The sequence below is a fragment of the Lampris incognitus genome, chromosome 6 (genome assembly GCF_029633865.1).
Source record: "Lampris incognitus isolate fLamInc1 chromosome 6, fLamInc1.hap2, whole genome shotgun sequence".
Classification (NCBI taxonomy): Eukaryota; Metazoa; Chordata; class Actinopteri; order Lampriformes; family Lampridae; genus Lampris; species Lampris incognitus.
In genome coordinates, this window is record NC_079216.1 from 49,339,162 (window position 1) to 49,361,677 (window position 22,516).

The following is a 22,516-nucleotide window of genomic DNA, read 5'->3' on the forward strand; positions in this document are numbered from 1 at the left end:
GTTGCCACAGGCTGCCAGTGCCACTAGGAGGATCCCGGCCTTACTGACGCTCCCCTGACTCGCCACAAGCCGTCCATTATCCGAACCGCTTATCCTGCCCACAAGCCATTTCGTTTCCATAGAGTTGCTTACATTTTGTTCTCAAAGACTGATGTTAGGACATGCAACAGTTTTTTGTAAAATTATTTGAAGAATAAATTATGAAACTTCAACAAGTATAAAAATGTATTTATTTTCAAGGAAACCATTGAGTAACACTGAATACAACAGGCGTGATCATTCAATAGTCAATAAAACTGGTGACTCCTATATAATAAAGACCTACATACAAGATGTTTTGGAAAACCAGATTTGAGAGCAAACACATGGGCAACTTGCTGGTGTTGTAACCCCCCATCTCCCGTTGTAATACACCTGTATAGAAAAGTGACAGGACCTAATTTTTAGTTAAAAAGGGTTGGATGAAAAAGTGCAGGATCGTTGAAGTCCTCCCTTCCCAGTCATCTTTCCAGAGGATGATCAAGATCACCGTATTGATGTCTGAAGGAGGCTCTTAAATACAAATCTTAAAATTAGTATCTGGCCATTATGGCTTTGTATTCAGTTGAAACCCCTATACTAGCTTACGTTACACTTTTTTTTTTAAATATCACAATTTCAGAAACATCCTCCCAAAGATAGATTTTAAAACTTCACCTTAATACAGACAACTGCATTTAATGGAGTAAAGCATCACAGTATATGATACAAGCATAGACTAAAAACGCAGCTGTGTAGCATCATCCTCAAACGAAATACACTAACAATTTGTTGGTTTATAAAAGCAACTCAATTAAAATCAATACATACTAAAAATAAAGTTAAAAGGACTTAAAAACCTTGGAGAAAAAATATATATACATATATCATATATACAAGTAATATAGCGTTAATATACAGTTTTGACTGGCCATTCAAGATTAGGCTGGAGCCAACAAGGTCCATATATTCCAACACTGCATGACATTCATTTTTGTCAATCCAAAAATGGTAGGTAAAGATGAGATTTCTTCCATATGTCACCTTCTAGGTCAACCTAGAAAGAAGCCAGCAAAATGTAAAGGACTGCTGTGGTACGGTTTGAGAGTCTAGTTTGAGAATGTATGTACAGAAACATACAGTGCATTGGACTCAAACATACTTTACATGTCTTTATACATTTTTTTTAAAGTTATGGCAATGTTTTTGCACAGAAAGATCCATTGAATAGCCATCTCGAATATTTTTCTCAAGTTGACGCCATCTTACTGGAAGATGACCTTTCTTTGTCAAAGTGCTCAGTCTGGGGGGAGAAGGTCATGCAAACGAAACCTGTCTCGGATGTGAGGTCTGACATCTTCATTCTGTGAAAGAGAAAGATGTAACAATCTATTACCCAGAAGACAACACAATATGTATGGGTCCAGATGTTTTAGACAACACACATACCAGCTCTACCAGCTTCTCCAGAAAAGGAACAAGCTTTAAAAGCTCATTGTCATTTCTGTCCACAAACCAGCTCTCGATTGGTATCCCATTAGAGAGCTGAAAAGGGGATGACAGCATTGTTTTAATAAAAACAAGGTAAACTAGCACCACTGGGGAAAAAATTATGTTCAATGCATCAATGTTACCTGATAGGCAAAGGCTTGGGGTGAATTGTCAATTATTATCGTCTTTGAAAGATCCCGTCCAAGAATGTTCAAGTCTTTAATGTAATTTCCTTGTACACACACGCAGTGCTCACGAAAAAGCCTATGTCTGAAAAAAGGAACATGAGAGCAGTTATTCCCAAATCCCTTGCTGGGATTCGTTCTTTTTTTTTTTTTTTTAAATACACCTCATTAAAAGCATTAAAAAAAGCATTAAAAGCTGTACCATATATGTCTTGTCAACAAACCGGGGCAAGACAATACTATGAGCACAGCACTGTACAATTCGACAGAGAAATTAAGAAAAATATTTACATTTTGATTTCCTCCTGTAAGCTATAATAACATATTAATGGAATAGAGGGTATTGTCGATTGTCATCAACTGTACCGGCTGCTTTTTTTTTTTTACTGTGATGTGTGTAAACAAGCATGTGTTGGTAAACTCTCTTGGTTAAACAATAGATAAACCTGCCCCAGTTTGTTGTGAAAAGCATGTCTATTTAACCTTTCTCAGGGTTTTGTTGTCAAACAGCAGTGTATAGGAAATCTGATGAAAGACCGCGGCACTATAGCATACCAGCCAACAAGCACAAGCATGCATTTGTAAATTTGATAGGGCCAAAAATGATAACATCTTCTCGGATGAATGAAACTCCAACCAGATGCTTTGTATGGAATACAATATTTTTTTGGGGGGGGGGGATTTCCCCCCCTTTCTCTCCCTAATTGTACTTAGCCAATTACCCTATTTTCCGAGCCGTCTCGGTCGCTGCTCCACCCCCTCTGCCGATCTGGAGAGGGCTGCAGATTACCACATTTCTCCTCCTATACATGTGGAGTCGCCAGCTGCTTCTTTTCACCTGACAATGAGGAGTTTCACCAGGGGGACGTAGTGCGCAGGAGGAACACACTATTCCCCCCGGTTCTCTCTCCCCCTGAACAGGCGCCCCGACTGAGCACAGGAGGCGCTAATGCAGCGACCAGGACACATACCCACATCCGGCTTCCCATCTGCAGACACGGCCAATTGTATCTGTAGGGATGCCTGACCAAGCTGGACGCAACACGGGGATTTGAACCAGCGATCCCCTTGTTGGTAGGCAATGGAATAGACCATGGTAAACAATATTTTGGGTCAAATTCTCTCTCTCTACTGAAGAAAACAATTGTATTGTGTATCAAAGTTTGCCATCGCTTCTTCAAAGTTGCTGGTCTATCAAAGTGTGATGTGCTCTTTATCTGCTTTATATTATGGTGGTCTTTTTTTTGGACCCCCCCCCCCCCTTTTCTTCCCAATTGTCCTTGGCCAATTACCCCACTCTTCCCGAGTCGTCCCGGTCACTGCTCCACCCCCTCTGCTGATCCGGGGAGGGCTGCAGACTACCACATGCCTCCTCCAATCCATGTGGAGTTGCCAGCCGCTTCTTTTCACTAGACAGTGAGGAGTTTCGCTAGGAGGATGTAGCGTGTGGGAGGATGTAGCGTGGGGGAGGATTACACTATTCCCCCCAGTCCCCCCCCAAACAGGCGCCCCGACCGACCAGAGGAGGCGCTAGTGTAGTGACCAGGACACATACCCACATCCAGCTTCCCACCCGCAGACATGGCCAATTGTGTCTGTAGGGATGCCTGACCAAGCTGGAAGCAACACGGGGACTTGAACAGGCGATCCCCGTGTTGGTAGGCAACGGGATAGACCACTACGCTACCTGGATGCCTTACGGTGGTGTTTTAAAACTGTTCAACAGCCCCGACCTGAAGCAAATACCTCATACGTGGTGTTTAAGACCAAACTCAGAAGTGCAGCCCACTCACTGTACATGTAGCGCAGTGATACTCAACCAAGTGCCATGGAGAGCTATGTGTATGTGCCCCCCCCACCCCCACCCAACACAACACTACGCCAGCTGATTTCACTGATTAAACACACCTTCCACCAGAAGGAGGAGGATAAATCAGTGAAATTGGCTGGTGTAGTGCTTGGTTGGAAGGAAAACCTGCACACGCATCAGAGCCCGCAAGCAGAGCGAACAGCAGAGTGGTGATAATTTAATAAGAGTGAATGTTGCTGCTAGCTGGTTCCAGCTTCAGGCAGTGAAATAAGGAGCCTGTGAGATATTTTACCAGAGGGATATATATTTAACGTAAAAGGGTAAAATAAAAACCAAGAAAAAAAAAAAGATGAGCAAGCTGTTGAAAGGGAATGCTTTTTTTTAATAAGCAACTATCATTTATGGAATGTAAAATGGTACATTGCCAGGAAACATGGCGATGTTCCATACAAACATTTTACAGGGCTTACCCAGTGGTTGGTTTGAGAGAAGCTCTCTTCTGCACATTTTCAAATAATACATCGGCTGTGTGTTCTGTGTCAGAGTGCTTACGTCAGAGGGTTTGTTTTCTAGTGTTCACGGTACATCTACCATGGATGTAAACAAATCTTATTCACTGCCCGGCAGCCAAGAAGACTACACTTTTCTGAGAAGTTCATTTTTCAATCTGACAGTCCGGAAAATCAACCGGATATCTCTGTTGAAATTGTGGACAATTTTAGATTTCTCAGTTTATACATCACAGACACCCTCACATGGTCTTTCAACACCAACTGCATCCTCAAGAAGGCACAGCAAACTGTATTTTCTGAGGCATCTCAAGAGTTTTGGTATGAGTACCAAAATTCGTATGAACTTTTATGGCAGTACCATGGAGAGTGTCTTGACAGGCTGTATCACAGTGTGGTTTGGCAACCTGACACCTCAGGACTGCAGGACTGCTTCAAAGGACTGTAAAGACAGCAGCAAAACTCACTGGCATGGAACTACCACAACTTCATAATATTTACATCACTCGCTGCAAAAGGAAAGCCCAAAACATCATTAAGGACACCAGCCACCCCGCTCATGCTCTGTTCTCACTCCTTCCATCTAAAAAAACGTTAACGGAGCTTCAAAACACACACCACCCGTCTCAGTAATAGTTTCTTTCCACAGGCAGTCAGGTTGCTGCACAGCTGACATACCCATAAGCACCTTACATTGTTATCGTGTACTGTATTTTGTGTATATAATGTATGAATTCATTGTGTACATAGTCTATGTAGATCTGTAGTGTTGTCTTTTTCTGGGGATGGTGTGTCCTTGTAGCCTTTGTCCTTGTGTCCTTTATGTGCAGGCAGAGAGAGCCAGAGCACAAGAATGTCATTGTATTCCAATACACATTGATAATAAAGTTGAACTTGAAATGTCAGGTCAAAACAGAAAAAAAAAAAAACCAGACTGTTTTTAATCCAAAACCAATAATCCATATGCTGCCCCATAAAAGCAAAAAATCTTTTAAAGTGGTCTTTGTTTTCACGCAAGCAAGAGGTGGTTGATTAATCTGAAAAAACTCAATCGCACTATGAATAGCACATACGTGTGCATTCAAGGCCCATGGTGTTCAAGCACATTAGCAATGTACATTATCAAACCCCGTGGGGAAATTCACCCTCTGCATTTCACTCATCCCAACACACACGCTGGAAACAGTGGGCAGCCGTGTAGCTAGGAGCAGCGAGCAGCCGCCGTGCAGCGCCCGGGGACCAACTCCGGTTCTTCTTGCCATGCCTCAGTCAGAAGCACAGACAGGAGTATTAACCTAACCTATTAAGGCAGATATTAGTTTACTCTGTAACTCATTTTATTTTTTATAAGTGGTGGTTGTTGGTAATATTCAGATTTGGTTCTAGTTTTGGTTCTGGACCAGTTTATAGCGCTGTCCAAATACCAAACATAATGAGTCTTTACTAAATTAAATGTCTGTAATTATGAGCGTAAAAATTATAGCGCATGGATAACGTATACACAAACAAGCAGGTGCTCCGCCCAAAGTCCCGTCTCAACCCCCCCCCCACACACACACACACCTTCTAAGTAAAAGTAAACACCCCCAGGGCATCGTGTAGTAAGTCTCATGTCTAACATGGTAAGGAGCAGTTGTGCTGTGTTGCGCTCCATGACCAATATATTAACAAAGCAAATATGCAATTTTGGACTAAAACCATTTTAAAAAGGACTCTAGGTCCTAGGAAAATATTTGCTTTATTGTATTAGAGCAGTATTTGACTTAAGTGGGCCTTTAAGGTCTGTGAACTGCAAGTAGTCTGTTTGCTACCATGAGTATTTACCCATGTTCAAATAAACAGTAGGCTATATGAATAACACTTAACGTGTCTAAGTTATTCTCATTTAAGATGAATATCACAGTGTTTCTGTGATTGAATACATCTCATAGGTTCATTCTGAATAGTGCCTTGTTTCACTTATGCAGGCTTTAAATATGCAAATACAACCATATTTATAAAGCCTATATTACAGAACTGAACGAATGCCACTGAAAATGGACCATTACTGCAAATTTATTTACAGTGGTGCTGGTGACGTCAGACTCAAATGATCCCTTGTAGATCACCAGAGTAGAAAGCCAGAAACGCAAGTGTTTTTTTGTTTGTTTTTTTTACTTTGAGTGAAAGCAGAGCAGGGATGAGCAGGGAAGAGCAAATGAGTAGAATGCACCCACCCTCCTCACAGTTGAGCAGTTTCAGGTTGCTCTGCTCACATGCTCTGATACACATGGCTCCCCATGGCATGTGGTTGAGTATCACTGACGTAGAGGAATGTGTATACCAAAGTCATATTTTATTAGAGCTGCAACAGAGGCTCATACTTTCACTGACCTGACCAATTGTTTCTTCGGATCAAGGATGTTTAGCAACTTATCAGCATACACTTTCTTCGAGGCCGTGAAGAGAATGATCTGCAAAATTTAAAATTATAGTAATGAGTACAGAATTGAGGGCTTTAAAAATTATATTTGTGTACATACATGGTAATCTGCGTATCAGATTATTAACGAAGTTAAATCTCACCTCATACATTTGAGACATGCGCTCAAGAAATTCTCGAAAAAATGGCCTCAACCGAACATACACCTTTGGTTTAAAGAAAAGAGAAGAGTTTTAATCATGTATACAGGTAGGTAAGAGGGTGAACCTTTTTAACCATTTAGAAATCACAATAGTACCTGGTATATTACATCCTGAAAAAGTACAGGGAATGTCAGGGCGGCGTCCTCTAGTTCATTCAAACTGCAGTGCACCAGTGTTTCATCCTAACAGGACATAGAGGAAAATTATCTTTACCATCAAACTGACACCACAGTTTATAGCAGCATAATCTTTTCATGTACTTACTAGATCTAAGACCAGGGAAAACTCCGGCGTGCTGCGTGTTTTTAAGGGTAGTGCTGGTTTGCGTGTCATCTGCTCCTCTGTCAATGGAGGCACGTGCTTGATAAAGAAGTACCTTGAAACAGAAAAGCCATATTGATGTCCTCAGGCAACAAAATTCTGAAAATTCCTTTCAGACAAGATCATCATATAAAGAGCTATGAAACTTGTGCAGATTCTGCACAGGTCCCAGGTTGTGAAGTTCATTATAAAGAAGACAGAAACTGGTACACTATTTGCCGTTTTTAACTATTGAATGAACCAATTTCTTGTTGGATAGCATTTGGATTTGGGTGTCTGCATCAAATTTTTTTGTTTTGGAACTTTTCGGAACTGACACTCCAAAGTCTAGTCTGTGCTCACTTGCCACAGTGTTTGCTCAGTGCTCAGGTGTGCTTAAGTCTGAAAGTGGGCCGGGTTTTAAGTGGTTTGCAAATTCAATCTGTTCACTCTTCACAAAACTACTTCCACTGCCGTGGTAACTGCTCATCACTCACCATGGATATCTTTGAGAGAAAAACTGAGTGCTTTCTTTTATCCACATTTGTACGACTGTTGGTGTCATGATTACAAAGATTTCCTTTTTAAAATCCCACCCCTCACCCCAATTTTGACTTAGGCAATTCAGAAATTAATGAACGATGTTACTGTCGGACGTGGTTAGGTGACGAGTCGTACAAAATAGTTTGTCTGAAGCATATAAAACCACAAATAGTTTGGCTTGTTTTCAATCAGGTTAGACAACACACAAATGAGCATTTGATTTATCAGCTAAATCCAGTATATTCCAACTTCTGAGACATTTTACTGATTCAAAAAAAGGCCTTCGCATGATTTTCATCTCAATACTTGATAGCTTTCAGTATTTACAATCAACAAGTTGAAATCTGATAAACAGGTAACTCTCATAAATTAAGAATGCAATGAGGGAAGCTCTACTTACGGATCAAAAACTTCCCATTCCTCATCATATGAGGCCTCCGCAGGGACTGAGGGAAGAGCATGTGGGTAACTGCCGTCTTGTGTACACCCAGGAACTGATCGGGACAAAACATACAAATGATAAACGAAAAGAGATTAAGTACATCATAAAAGAGTTTAAACACTATGGCCAAGACCAGTTTCTAATTTTAATGTTCAAGGATGTATTGTTAAAAGGGGACACAAGGTATATGTTTAAAAGATCACATCAATATTCACTAACGCAGACCTGGGCCAAGAGCAAGAGCCTTCTTAGGTGCCAGATGGGTGGGTTGCCGCAAAGGATATGCATTAGATATTTAAACCTACAGAAAAGTATTTAAAAGTTAATTTAAAATACATTTTGACAGCTTGATAGCACAACAATCTGAAATATAATCAAACATTAATCCCATTCATCTAGAAGTTAAAACAAATGCTTGTCAATTGACCCAGATCTGCACCAAAGACGTTTGTGAAACGTACATGTACAACTGCCTAGGGTATAGTGCTAGGGTGCTCATTTGTGGTTGGTAAACAATTGCTAAGTACTTCCTGTAGTCCCACTAAAGGCAATAAAATATGTTATGACTGTCTACAATTAATGTCCACAAGTCTATAATTTTCCTCTTATCATTAGCATTAAACATTTTGTCTTTTAAAGTTTTCCAAAATATAAGCAAAATTAATCCAGGCCAAACATTGATCTCAAAAACACAAAGGAACATGTTTTAGAGATATTCTATGCTTTAGTCTCCAGAATATGAAGCACATCAGATTCATTGTAAAGCATTCTAATTATGATTTTTTTTTTTGCACCCTGTATAGAAGAGACCCTTATTTCCTAAAATTATTTTACTGTTCTACTTAACTTAGACAACATACACTCAAGTTACCAAAAATTATCAATATTTGTTGGGCTTAACTAACCCTTCAAGCTAGAAAATGTACACGAAGGGTGATCTTGAGAGTTCTAGTTTGCAAGGCCTGGGGTTAAGTCAACTGGTTGACTTTAGAAAACTGTTTAACTCATTGATATGACATGTAGTAAAATCAACATGTGAGATAAACTGGGATAAATGTTTGCAGATTTTGCATCATTATAAACAATTTCCATTTGCATCAGGCTTGCTTATAAAACATTTCCATTTTGACTGACATTAAATATTGAGTGCCAACAGTATGAGTTGGCTGATGAAGGCATGAATCAAAACCTTCAGAGTCAAACTCAAACTGCATAGAATCAGTACAGTAAATAAACTATCCATAGCTCTCTATTTAGGAATATCAGCACGTCTACACGCTAGTGCTGCATCTTGATTGCAGTCTGTCCAGTTAGCAATGCAGCCGACAAGCCCTTTTTAGTAAAAATACAAATGAGCTGTTGAATTTGTTAAGCTTAATCAATGTGGTTACACAACAACAATCATTCATTGTATGATTATTAAATGACATCTCTATTTGATATTCTACTTGCTTGTGTGGTAACTCCTGTTTGCTTCATGTGAGTAACCCACCATGTCAAAACCCCTTGTATGCGTAATACTGGCCAATAAAACAGATTCTGATTGTGCCACTATTGCCTGTAGTCTCACCAGTTATGATAAAATATTTTTTTACCATAGAATGAAAAGAGTACGGAAATTCAATTTGATTGAGGCCCTACCTGTTAAGGGGGGAATATCAGCTTCGGTGACTATTTCGCCTTCTTCTATGGTGGAATCTGGAGTGATCTGAGGCTTCTGCGGTAAAGCTGGGGCAGCATGGCATGAAGCGATGCCTTCTGTGGATGTGAGCGTGCTACTGGGAATCTCCACTGCCTGCTCTATATCCAGCTGCTTCAGGATTTCCTCTGCCTCCACTGCTTGGCCTGGTGAGTCAGAACCTGGAGTGGCTGTAATGAAACAGGGATTTTTTTTGATCACTTAAAGACTTCAGGCACAGTTACAAAATTTCTTTCAAAAGTGCTCAGAGGTAACAGAGTGGCTATGACCCCTGCCTCTGAAGTCACACATGTTCTGCCACTGGCAAAGGACTTAATCCAACAAGGACCACTCTCTTTTCCCTCTCAGCTTTTCTACTGTCTGAATAAATAAGAAATACATTCTAAGGTGAGTAGACTACCCATTATCTTTGAAGAAGTTTCTCTTAAAAATGAGCAGCAGCATACTTGTGAGGTCACGCTCTGATCAGGATTTTAGAAATCAATAGCAGTTCATTTAAATGACATTTCTAGTTTTTTAAGATAAGGAATCATCCCAAAGAATCATTGTGCGTTTGGTAACCTTAGCAAACACTAAGTCTAACAAGATGCTGCACTTACAGTGAGTAACAAGATTGATGTTCGTCACTCAATGAAGATGAAATGAAATGCAATACTGCTGGATGCAGGGCTTGATATTAACACTTGTCTGGGACAAGCAAACTTTACCATCAGAGCAGTGAAATGGCTTCGGTAGTCATCCCATCAAGCAAGTTGGAAAAAATAAAATCAGAAGAGTGCACTCAGCAAAGTGCAGAGCCCCGCCAGATGCATCTCACCTTTTTGGCGACAAACCGTCCCTTTTTTCACCTACTGGGAGAAGGGAAAATATGGGGGCACAGCTTGCCTATCTCCACTTCCCCAAAGCATGGAAAACCAGCTGAGGCGTTAGCACTCAATTGCGGTATAAACAGGTTTTTCAAAAGGTTTTGAATCAAGGTCTGAAGTGGTGTAGCAGTCTAAGCATCGGTTTTGTGTTGATGCAGTTGCCCACTGGGGACCAGGGTTCGTGCCCCGGTCTTGTCAGATCTGACTATGGCCGGACTCGATGAGGCAGCAATAATTAGCAAACGCTGTCTTTGGGAGGGGGGCGGAGTTGGCTTGTGTTCGTCACATGAATGTGTCTTTGTGTGTGTCGGAATAAGCAGTGGTTCAGCCTGGATTCGCCTTGTCTCGAAAGTGGGAAGGCGTCCCCTTCAAGACTGCCGGCCGAAGAGATGCAGCTGGCGAACGCATGTAGTATGAGGGTGGGTGTTTGATCTAAAATAGGGATTGATTGGCCACTAAATTGGGAGAAAAAGGGAAAAATCAGAAATAAATTTATAATAAAAAAAAGGTTTTGAATCACCACAACTATGAGAGGTCCTTGATCATACAGTCATAACTGTGCACGAAAATTATGTGGCTGACAGGCCCAAATTAGCAGCGGACAGATACACACACACGGGACAGAAAAAACAGTGTTTCCCCTGTCATTATAAGATGTCTTTATGCATGCTCAATAATCCAGGTAAGGAAATCACAGAAAGTTAAATCAGTTCATCTGAACACAACGTATACATAGAGAATGTTTAATCTCCCAATTAAGCCCAGCACCAAGGTTTTGCTCAGTTGCCCAGAAAAGGTAGCAGTTTGGTAGTGCAGTGGGTCTGCTCATCGCTTCTAACCCACTGCACTGTAACCAGCACCTGGCGAAGATGTCCGCTCTGATAGAGTGGTTTGAAGAGAGGCCGTGGGTGAGCCACTTTGTTCCCCAGTACGACGTCTTCAAAGACATACTCTAAATTATCTACAGTCCCATTCAGCCTCCTCTCTGGACTCATCCACTTCAGACCCAGAACCTGTACCACCTGGTCTTCCTCCTGCCTCCCAGCTACCATCAGCTCAGCCTACGGCCACCTCACTGACGTCCTCGGTCCGGTTTCCAGAGTCTCCGCTGCCCAGCACGACTGAGGCTCAGTGTCACCAGGAGAAGGTGTGGTCACCAAGGCCGTCGGCAGTCTCCACTGTGCCGCTATGGAGGGCCAGCTGGTTCCTGAGCCGTCGGCCGCCTCTGCCGATGCCCAGTCTGTTCCTTCACCAGAGTTGTTGGCTGCTCCTGCCGACACTCAGCCTGTACCTGTTCCTGAGTGGTTGGCCATCTCTCCTGACACCCAGTCTGTTCCTGTTCCCCAGCAGTCAGCCGACCCTGCCAACACTCAGCCTGTCCCAGTTTCTGAGCCGTCGGATACCCCTGCCAACACTCAACCTGTTCCAGATCCCGAGCCGTCAGTTGTCCATGCTGACACCCAGTCTGACCCTGAGCAGTCGGCTGTCTGTGCTGATGCCCAGCCTGATCCCGAGCGGTTGGCTACTCTTGCTGATGCCCGGCCTGGTCCCCAGTCGTCAGCCATCCTTGCCGACGCCCACCCAGATCCCGAACAGTCGGCTGCCCTTGCCCGCGCCCAGCCTGATCCAAAGCTATCGGTTGCGCTTGTCAGTGCCCAGCCTGGCATGAGTCATCAGCTGTCTTTGCCGACATCCCGCCAGATCTCCAGCAGCTGGTCGTCTTAGCTGATGACCAGCCAGATCTCCAAGCCATCGGCCGCACCCATCGATGCCCTGCAAGACCTCAAGTGGCTGTCTTCGCCAATGCCCTGCCAGATCTCCAGCAGCCAGCCGTCTTTGCCGATGACCAGCCAGACCTCTAGTTGTCGGCTGTACCCACCAATGCCCTGCCAGACCGCCAGCCATCGGCTGCATCCGCCGATGCCCTGCCTCACGCCCTGCAGTCGGCTGTCTTTGCCGATACCCTACCAGATCTCCAGCAGTTGGTTGTCTTTGCCAAGGACCAACTGGACCTCCAGCCATCGGCCACATATGTCGACACCCTGCCAGATCTCTAGCAGTCGGCCATCAGCACCAACCTACAGCCAAACCTCCCAGGAGATCAGAGGGTCATCTTCACCACTACCAAATCCGACCTCCAGCAGCCCAAACTAGTAGGGTTCTTGTTTTTTGGGTTCCTGGTGGGCTGTTACCTGTGAATTTTGAGGTTGCCTGGTTCCAGCTCTCCCAAGGCCAGCTTCCCACTTCCTGAATTCCTTGGGGTCTCAACCTTCGCAGTCTGCAGCATCCCCTGCTGCCCCACTTCCTGTATTCCATGCGGCCCTGCCTCCAGAGTCAGCAGCATTCTCTGTGGCCCAGCTTTCTGTTTCTCCTGTAGAACAGCTTCCTGTGTCTCCAGCGGCCCAGTTTCCTGTGTCTCCTGTGGCTCCGCTCCCCGTGTCTCCTCTGGCTCTCTCTCCAGAATTTTCAACAGCCCCACCTCCTATGGCTCGAGAGGTACAATTCCCTGCTTCCTGTGAGGCCGGTATCTATTCCCTCGGTCCCGGGGCTTCTGACCAGATTCTTCTGCGCTCTGGCCGGCCACCCAAGCGCCACCTTCCTGGTTTCCTGCCTTCTGGGCAATCTCCTTAGTGATCCCACCTCCACCACTCGCCTCCCGAGCGGCCCCGTCCATGACGCCGGCCTCCTGAGCGGTCCCATCACACCATCTGCCTCCAGAGCAGTCCCGCCCATGCTGTCGGCCTCCCAAGTAGTCCAATCCACACTGTCAGCCTCCCGAGCGGTCCTGCCTTTGTCGCTGGTCTCCAGAGCAGTCCTGCCTTCATTGCCGGCCTCCCAAGCAGTCCTGCCTCTGTCACCGGCCCCCCCAAACAGCAGACCTGCCTTTGTTGCCGGCACCCCCAAACGGCGGTCCTGTCTTCATCACCAGCCCCCTGAACAGTGGTCCTGTCCATTTTGTCGACCACCAGAGCGGTTCCGCCTATGTCTCCGGACACCGGAGCAGTCCTGCCCACGTTCCCGGTCACCAGGTCACCCTCTAAAACAGCCCTGCAAGTCTGGTCGTCCTCCTGCCTGTCCCCCAGAGCTGCCTCACCCTTCAGTCGTACATCCTGGTCACCCCGCAGATCGGTTGCAACCATCAGTCTAGCCCTTAGCCCATCCGCTTGAGATCCCCGGCCCCACTCATTAGCTCCCTGACATGCGACATGTTGGCTCCCTAGTTCACACTGCACATGACACTGCGTGACTCTACCTTGGTGCAGCAGTTTCACGTCATGAGCACGACAACAGCTGCTGCGCTTGTTAAGTCAAGGAAAGCAATGTTGGCTTTGTATTATCGGCTCTATTTATTGGCTATAATTTCATTGTCGGAATAACATATAAGATACATGTTTTGTCAATTTCAAAATAGAAGGCGATATGGCTCCTTGGGCAAGAACAACTGCCAAGAACCTGTGCTCCATTTTGCATCAAGCTTGACTGGGAGATGCAAGTGGACCTGAAGAAAAGACTTGTCTTTCCGGAAGAGGTGGCAGTAACCTCACTCCAACCAGACATCGTTCTTCTATTCAGGAGCACAAAAACTATCTTTGTAGCCAAACTCGCAGTGCCCTGGGAGGACAGGCTAGTCATCTCTTACCAACAGAAGAAAGCCAAGTACCAGGATTTGATCAATGAGGCTCTTGTCAAAGGATGGTACGCAACCTTATTTCCCATCAAAGTCGGCAGCCATGGTTTCCCAGCAACATCAGTGCGCTATTTCCTACAGAAGATGGGTTTGGAACCCAAACAACTGAAGCAAGCTATTGGGGAGATAGCCATGGCAGCTAAAACCAGCTCAAGATGGTTGTAGTTGATGACAGCCTGCAGTTGGAACCCTTCCGCAGGTGAAGGCTAATTCGGTCTTTGCTATCCCACTCAGGTGATGCGTACAGGCTAAGGGGTGAAACGCTTGTAACCCTGAGATACCTGCTGAAGATGCAAAGGGGTTCATCGCAATGCGAATGCTGTGACCACTCTGCCACCAAGGAACACCAACAAGAGGAGTAATTTGCAACATCTTAAGTAGCTTGTAGGAGTTTCTCCTTGTAGCAAAGCATCTCTGATGTTTATTTGAATTTCCCATTATCGACTGACGATTTATTGGCCTGATATATTATTGTGCATCCCTAGAGATATTGCCTCTTGGTTTCTGTGCCTGTGGCTGTCATCAATGAGTGAGCCTTTCTCTAGATATTTCACCACTTGAAATTAACACCATCCCGTTGTCCTGGGGCCGGTAAACAGTTAACGTGATGATAACGTGAAGTCTTTTGTGGTGATATAAATCAGATTCCATAAACTAGATAACAAAAAAATGCACATATTTTCAACTGATAATGAGTCTTGCTAATCAGCATTTTATCTTTGGTGCTTATGTCAACTGAAAATTACATCAGAGTGGGCGGCTATGTTAGTGACTAGTGACTGGTTAGGGCAAACCAAATCCCAACCCCACCCACCCAGGAAAATTAAATAAATACAGAAAACGGCTAATAAGAAGGACATTTCAGACAGAAAAATTAAGGGGTAACAAAATGGCCAATCAGTATGAATATCACTCAAGCAAAAGGAAGTATTACACCAACATCATACCCTTTGAATTGTTGGATGGGGAAAAAAAGACATATAAATTATTTTACCAGTCTTGGTTGCTGGTGAGAAGAAGTTAAAGACTGGTGAGAAGATGGTCCCAAGCAGGGTGGTGCGTGGTGGGCTGGTGGCTGCCTCAACTGGGGCCTCTAGTTTACCATTTGGTTTTATAGGCTTACTGCTGCAAGTCACTGTGTCTGAGGAGAGACGGCATCAGCATCAAAAACTCTTTAGTGACAAAACATGAACTAAAAAAAATTAGATGCCGAGATAGTGCCTGAAATTTTTGCATTTTTTGAAACATACTGTAATCATGGTTATTAGTCCTAATTAATTAAAGAACAAAACTGATGAAATACACTGTTAAAGCAATAAAATAAACATCTTCCCCATTTTGACTACAGAGAACCACCAAAATAAAGTGAAATGCTGACAATATGCTAATACACCAAGATTGTGAAAACTAGAACCTTTTGACAAGTCGAGTAGATAATACCACCAGTGATGATTTCAATTTTACATAGGTCCTTTAAAAACTTGAGCAAGTAAAGAACATTTCTTTTACAACAATTTAACTTATCTTAGCTAAGACATACCTTTTTTTGGGCTTTTCCTGCATACTCTGGAGACAGATTTGCTGGAAAGACCTCCGCTCTGTGGTGTCGAGGTAATCAGATTCCTATCCAGGTTACAATCCAAGCGACTCCTCTTAGCTGGGATATCTTGCTCTACCTGGGAAACAACAGGGCCGGAAGGATGAGTGAATAAGACAGTCTTGGAAAGTGACACCAACATTTTTTCTCATCTCTGAGAGGTGTCAATGACATCACACCAAACTGTTTTGATCATAACGTCTAGCAACAGCATTATCTGCGAGTGACCATGACTGGCTTTCATACATTATCATTGGACCAGCTACGGCGAGTCATTTGGTAACATCATAGGCCATGCATTTCATTTCTTGACAAATAATGTCCAAGATCATGGGTGCGTAGGTGTGTGACATGCAAATTCTTTTAAACTGGATTTTCAGTGTTTGGCTAAAAGCATGACTGTAATAGGATTATATACTAAAAAGCAATTTTATTCAAAACTGTACTCAGTGCAAATATGCCAATAAGTTTTTTGAGTCCAATTCTAAGAATTAGGATGGCCAGGTTACCACCAAAATATAATTTGGAATTTGTTAATTTTCTATACAGCTATGTTTCATTTTACATGTATATTTTCATGTTTTATCATCACATAAGAGTGAAAAAGACATTTTTTTTTGCTGTGAAGAAGTTATTCCTTATACCTAAACCTGTTCAAACAAGCAACATAAAACTATGACTGTGAAAGACAATGGAATTCATCTCTAGTGATAATCTTTATAGTATTCCATTATATCACCACATAGCCATTGTGATAGCTGAACAATAACTGAATCAAAATGAATGAATTTCAAGGCAGTCACAGACACAGATTTATAGCAATGTGCTGTATTGTATAAAAGGGAAGAAGTAATGCATGAATGGTTTAAACACTTTCAGAACATGAGATGGAAAGAAGTTTGCTGTCCTAGAGAAGCAACAATTAATAAGCTGTGGGGAGGAGAGAGAGAGAGAGAGAGAGAGAGAGAGAGAGAGAGAGAGAGAGAGAGAGAGAGAGAGAGAGAGAGAGAGAGAGAGAGAGAGAGAGAGAGAGAAATCCAGTTGGGAAACCCTAATCATGGTGCACCTTTACAGCATTTCCACGGATGAATTTTTTTATGGTGGAGAACAGGCCAGTCTCATTTGTCTGCATTTTGCCTCTGTTTCTCACTGGAGAGGGCTCCACCTCACAGTGTTTCCTTTTGGACTGGGAAGGGTGCGTTCGACGGCCTGAGGACAGCTGCTGAGGAGCTTTACGCACTCTCAGCCTCATCATGCTCCACCGTCACATAGAAGAACTGGCAGAAAAACACAAGGGGGGGGGGGGGATAGGATGCTGATCGTAGGTGACCCTAAGCCTGAAAACCTGATCACATTCTTTACTGTGATCTTTATTTACACACTGGTATTTTTAGTGTAATTTAGCCAGCATTACAGTATCTTGGTTTGAAAATAATAACCAACAATTCTACACAACCACTGAGGTATTTAGCTGTTTGTGGGTATGATTTAATTCTGTTTTTTGTCTTTCTAGATTACATGAAATATTTCAATTTATAAAGCTTCAAGTTTGATTAAATATATTTGTTTAAATGGATAGTATAATCCATCCATCCATTATCTAAACCGCTTATCCTGCTCAGGGTTGCGGGGATATTGGAGCCTATCCTAAATAAAAAGCCAGTACATACATAACATTATATTTGATTACTAATTCAATTATTAATTACAACCAAGATTTTTAAATATGTTCAACATGTGTGAAGCAAAGAACTTTCAAGAAAACCCATTTCAAAACAAACTGTTGGTAATTCAGTTTTTGTGTTAACAAAAGTCAATTAAGAATTCACATGCTCACTAAAATGAGTAGTAAAGACTTAGCACTGGACAAAAACAAATTTCCCACCCACCGATAGCATACCCTAATATTTCCATTTAATTAATTGTAATTTTTCTGTAGGGAGTGACCTGTTGCAAGTGTCAAAAAAGAGATAATTTCAAAGCTCTCTGGTATTTGAGGCCCAACTAAGGCAGCATCATGCCAGTTCAAAAACATTTTATAAACAAAGTAATAGGAATGTAAGAGATTTCTTTAGCAAGCTTAATCATTTACAGACAGAGAAGACGACACCTAAATTTTGATCGTGCAAACTGATCTCAGAGATGACCAATGACGAATCCAACATTTTTAATCAAATACCTGTTCAGTAAACCGTCTGTATGTCTAGCACAGCATAAGGCACATTCATACTGAGGTTAATCAATTCCCATAGCAAAGTACTTGCCAGGGTTCCCGCTCTTTATTAAATCATTTTCCAGGACTTTTGCTTGGAACAGCTCTAACTCTCTTATGGTCATATTATCATATGATTTAGTATTAACAACAGTGGAAGCTTCAATACTCTCTAAATGGGTTGTGCATCTTTTAGCTGGTCACTGAACAAACCCTCCAAATGTGAAGCACTGATGTGACATCTCAGCGACTACAACTATGGCTAAAAGTATGTGACTTAAGCTAAATTGTTAAAAATACGCAATTCCAGCAGGTAAAAATATGATTCAATAACCTAACTTTAGAATTTTACATGACCTCAATAATATTTCCAGGACATTTGATTAGTTTTATTATTTTCCATGTCTAGAAAACTAGTCGGGACATTTCCAGGTTTTCCAGGACATGTAGAAACCCCTGGCTTTCTGATTGTACAGGAATGAAAACGTGTTTCATATCTAACTTCCAACACAATCAAAAACTCTACAATTTAACCCATTTCTCTCAAGCTGTAGTTAGCAACTTCTGCAAACTGCTGCAAATGCCTACTGATTTTGAATTTTGACTCAAATTGGAATTCATTGTCTTGAACTCTGACACCACCATAACCTCCTATATTGATTGTACTGATATTGGCTTACTAACCAACTTTTTTTTCGTTTTCTTTTTTTTTTTGCCCAAGACTGCAAACTGTCTTTGGTCAAAGCTTGACTAATTACACTAGTCTATCAAATGGTGTATATCTTTAATTGATAGGATGAACGTCTCTCCAAAGGTGGCATGGACATCAAACCTAGATTCACCCATTTGCTCTTTAAGACAGAAAAATAAGTTAAACAAGTTCTCATTTAAGTTTGTTTCTTCCTAGGATATAGTGCTCTTAAGAGAACTATTGGTTACAGTACATTATGTGCTAATGAAGCCAGGAATGGCAAATTTGAGGGAAGCAGCTATTTTATATTCAGCATAGAATAAATGTCAACAGCACATTTGATCAAGGCACTTGCAGAAACTCTACAGCCCACACTATCTGTGACCTGGTGACCATTGTATTGAAATGTCTGGGCATCAGTGTATTTATGAAGCTTTACAAAAAAACAAAAAACAAAACAAAACTCTCAGCTTCTGCAATGTAGCTAAAGTGGAATACCACGGTTTCAGTGTTATATCTCTATCACACCTGTATAACTCTGTCACTATGCAAACATTTACTCCCATGTCTCAAATTGCCAGAAAGAAAAGTGTGTCCTTCCCATGATGGCTTTGAGAATCGATGAGAATGTTATGATGAGAGATTTAGTTCATTGTTTGAGCGTTCATGCTCAAACAATGAACTAAATCTCACATGTGGTTCACAATTTAAGACTTTACCCTCCCCGATGTCCAATCTCCCTTTTGAGTTAAGGGCAACGTGTAATGCAATTTGGTGAGATTAGCGACGATTTTTCTTTCTTATAGAAAAACAGAGCCCAGATTTGGCCATGAGCGAATTGATTGTAACGGCAAAAAACAAAATGAGTTTAACTTGCCAGTTTATGAATTCATACGTGCTGTCAGACGGAATACTCGGTTCAGAAGGTGACGATGTTTCGTTCAAAAACTTAACAGATCACTGGGCAGAAGAAACATCCTTGACTGTTTATGTTATAACTCGTGTTGACCATATGAAAACAGAGGCCAAGACTGTCTCAGCTGTATTGGGTCACGGTAGCTGACCCGAGTAGGCTAAAATCGTTATTCTAGCTCGTATCTGCTTACTAACATTAAGCTACACGGGGCAGACAGTTTACCCAATGTCCACTGCAGCTACTGTTAGCCAGCTGCTGACATCTCATGCGAAAACCAGCATGCACGCTAGTGAGTACTAGCGTTAGCTCTCTAAATATGGCAAAAAACAAAACGTTAAAATGATCATTAACATTAGTTATCAGGTGCAACTCGCCTCGCTATCAACATAAATAATTTTACCTGTTGTTGTTGGTCGCTTGTCCAGTGTGCCATTCACGTTAGTTAACATTATTAGCTACCGATAGCTTTAAAGGCTTAAAACTGTAAATGCTAGCATAAACCAGGCCACTGCATTATTCATTTCCATTCCTGACAGGCAGTCCAAGTTGGCTCCAGTTACATAATTGGTATTTGACAAAGACAGTCAGCTCGATATTCATCGATTTCGGAATAACGAGCCGGCTGACCAAAACACAATTCGCAATTCCTGCCAAACTATTTTAGCAATTGACTAGATAACGCCCCCCCCCCCAAAGTGCTAGCTAATGTTAGCATCTCGGTGGTCACGCTTGTACTGTTAGCTAGCAGCGGATGAGCTATGAGACGACCCTTCATTGTTTACATGTAGACGTCGTTCATTACTTACCGACGATCCAGAAAACTCTTTAAAACTTGTTGCAGCGCTGACGGCTTTCAACCGCGACCGGGCGGCCACCGGTGGCGGTCGGACCGGTGTTGTCGCAGCCAGCTGTGTCGGTCGCCCGCTAGCAAGTCACAAATCTACCGTATATCTGTAGACGCCATTTCCCGCCTCATCACAAACATAGTTCTTGTACGGGAATGCGACACACACACACACACACACACACACACACGTGTTCCAAGAATAAAAACACAACGGACTTTTTTAAAAATATTGCCACAAGTAAAAATTTGATTTTTTTTTTGCATGTGTAAAAAGTTAAGTGCCTTTGAGGAAGAGTACTGATTGTGTTTAAAAGCCGCGCCGGTTCAATCATGAATAAACACCAATACACTAGAGTGTTTCGGACCGGACCGTACCGTACTAACGGTGTAGCTGAGTGCACCTCTAGTCTGTGGTTGAGGGTGCAGTGCAGGAGTTAGGCAGGAGTCAGCAGTGATCATAAGGGTTTTCCTTTACATTACAATTCTGATGTGTTCATTTGTCACACTTGAATGTCAACACAATGGTCGTTCGACCCTACCCCAAGTTATAAAAAGAATCAGAATTAATTTTATTTGGCCAAGTACGTATAGATATACACTTACAAGGAATTTGACTCCAGTTCCTCCGTTGCTCTCCATGTACTTACACAGATTAGACATTTAAAGTCTAACTAAAGTGTATTCAAGAAGAAGAAGAAGAGGAAGAAAACACCAGAACAGTAACCTTGGGAATCAAATAAACCCAGTCACTATCACACGATGTTTTTCAGCCTGAAATATCATTTTGTTAGTGATCCTCGATAAGTTTTGATATACTGTTAAATACATTTTCTTTGTGCAGTAGGTCAAAGGCCGGCTTTGGCGTGCATAAGATACGTATAACCTGTGCTCAGAATAAAAACATCCACTTTTGTGGGGGGAAAAAGACCCACAGCCCTGTTTTAAATGTGGATTTGATGTATGAAGGTGCCAGGGAGTACAATTTGATTCTACCAGTGTCAGCTGACTCGTCCATTAAATAAAAGTCCATCATCTTAATCATTCTTGAACGATAGGACATTTACAGTCAGCTATGAAGTCAATGGTCTTTAAAAACCCAATTCATAGTAGGGTTGTGACAAATGTCTGTTAAAAGGACAACATGACCAAGATGCCCAAAGTTTTTCAGTCTCTCATAATAGCCAATTAAGGGAGGCTGTGCATACAATGATTTTGTCTTGGTCATTTGCTCTGATAGGCGATCTAAAGATACAATTCTAAAATATTATACACAATGTAGAAGCAGTAAAAGAATAACACTTAGAAAAGCGTCCACTTTATAAAGACTATACTCAAACTATGGGTGCTGCAGAGAATTTCTATGGAGAAAGTGACATCTCATCCTAGTCCAACAGCTTAGTCATTTATTTTAACAAGTTCAGAAATAAACAATCTCATGTAATATGCAAACTTTTTTTTCATGATGACTGGATCAATAGTCTTTCAAATCAGAATGCTAAAGGAAAACAAAATTATATACGTGGAAAGTATGTAAAATTGTTTGATTAAAGTGGAGATTAAAATGCAAATGAGGTGACCTCTCAAAAGATTTCCAGCAGTTGAAAAACTGACACTTATAGAAAATGATTGTTTTTTTTATTACTGAACGTTTGTTTGAGAAATTAATTTTTTAACTTACTGAATCTGGTGTAGAGATATTTGTACTACACAACCCCCTGCCAACATTATTGTTTTCTTTTTTACAGTTGGTTATACACATTTCTCAACAATGAGTTCACTTTTTCAAAACACACCAGTTCTCTTTACCAACATGCTGCTTGGCACAACGGTTAATCTCACATCCAAAATGTGCTAAAACTACCAAAACACTTCATACATGTCTCAAAATCAACCCATTCCACCACAGCACTTCTCCCAACACAAATGCTGTGTCACTCACAGCACAATGTCCTATAAAAACACCTGCAACAGGTAGGTTTGCAAGTTGTACCATTTTGTCGATTGTCTTTGATTTTTTTTTTTACATAAACCAACATCCCATTACAAAACAAGAATGACCCCTCTTTGCTATACAGAA

General features: G+C 42.0%; 1 protein-coding gene across 2 annotated transcripts; it reads right to left on the reverse strand.

The window, feature by feature from the left end:
- Positions 1-217: 217 nt before the first annotated feature.
- On the reverse strand, positions 218-20,803 carry ctdspl2a (CTD (carboxy-terminal domain, RNA polymerase II, polypeptide A) small phosphatase like 2a). 2 transcript variants are annotated; one of them, XM_056281908.1, is made up of 13 exons: positions 20,399-20,803; positions 16,840-17,050; positions 15,717-15,852; positions 15,171-15,317; positions 9,565-9,792; positions 7,882-7,975; positions 6,903-7,014; positions 6,734-6,820; positions 6,579-6,641; positions 6,387-6,466; positions 1,653-1,779; positions 1,468-1,563; positions 218-1,382 (listed from the first exon to the last, which is right to left on the reverse strand). In XM_056281908.1, the coding sequence occupies exons 2-13, from the start codon at positions 17,026-17,028 to the stop codon at positions 1,317-1,319; spliced, it is 1,425 nt and encodes a 474-aa protein (XP_056137883.1). In that variant the 5' UTR covers positions 17,029-17,050; positions 20,399-20,803; the 3' UTR covers positions 218-1,316. The 2 variants fall into 2 exon arrangements, with proteins under 2 accessions (XP_056137883.1, XP_056137884.1); XM_056281909.1 differs by lacking the exon at positions 20,399-20,803 and adding an exon at positions 19,993-20,123.
- Between the last annotated feature and the right edge of the window lie 1,713 nt (positions 20,804-22,516).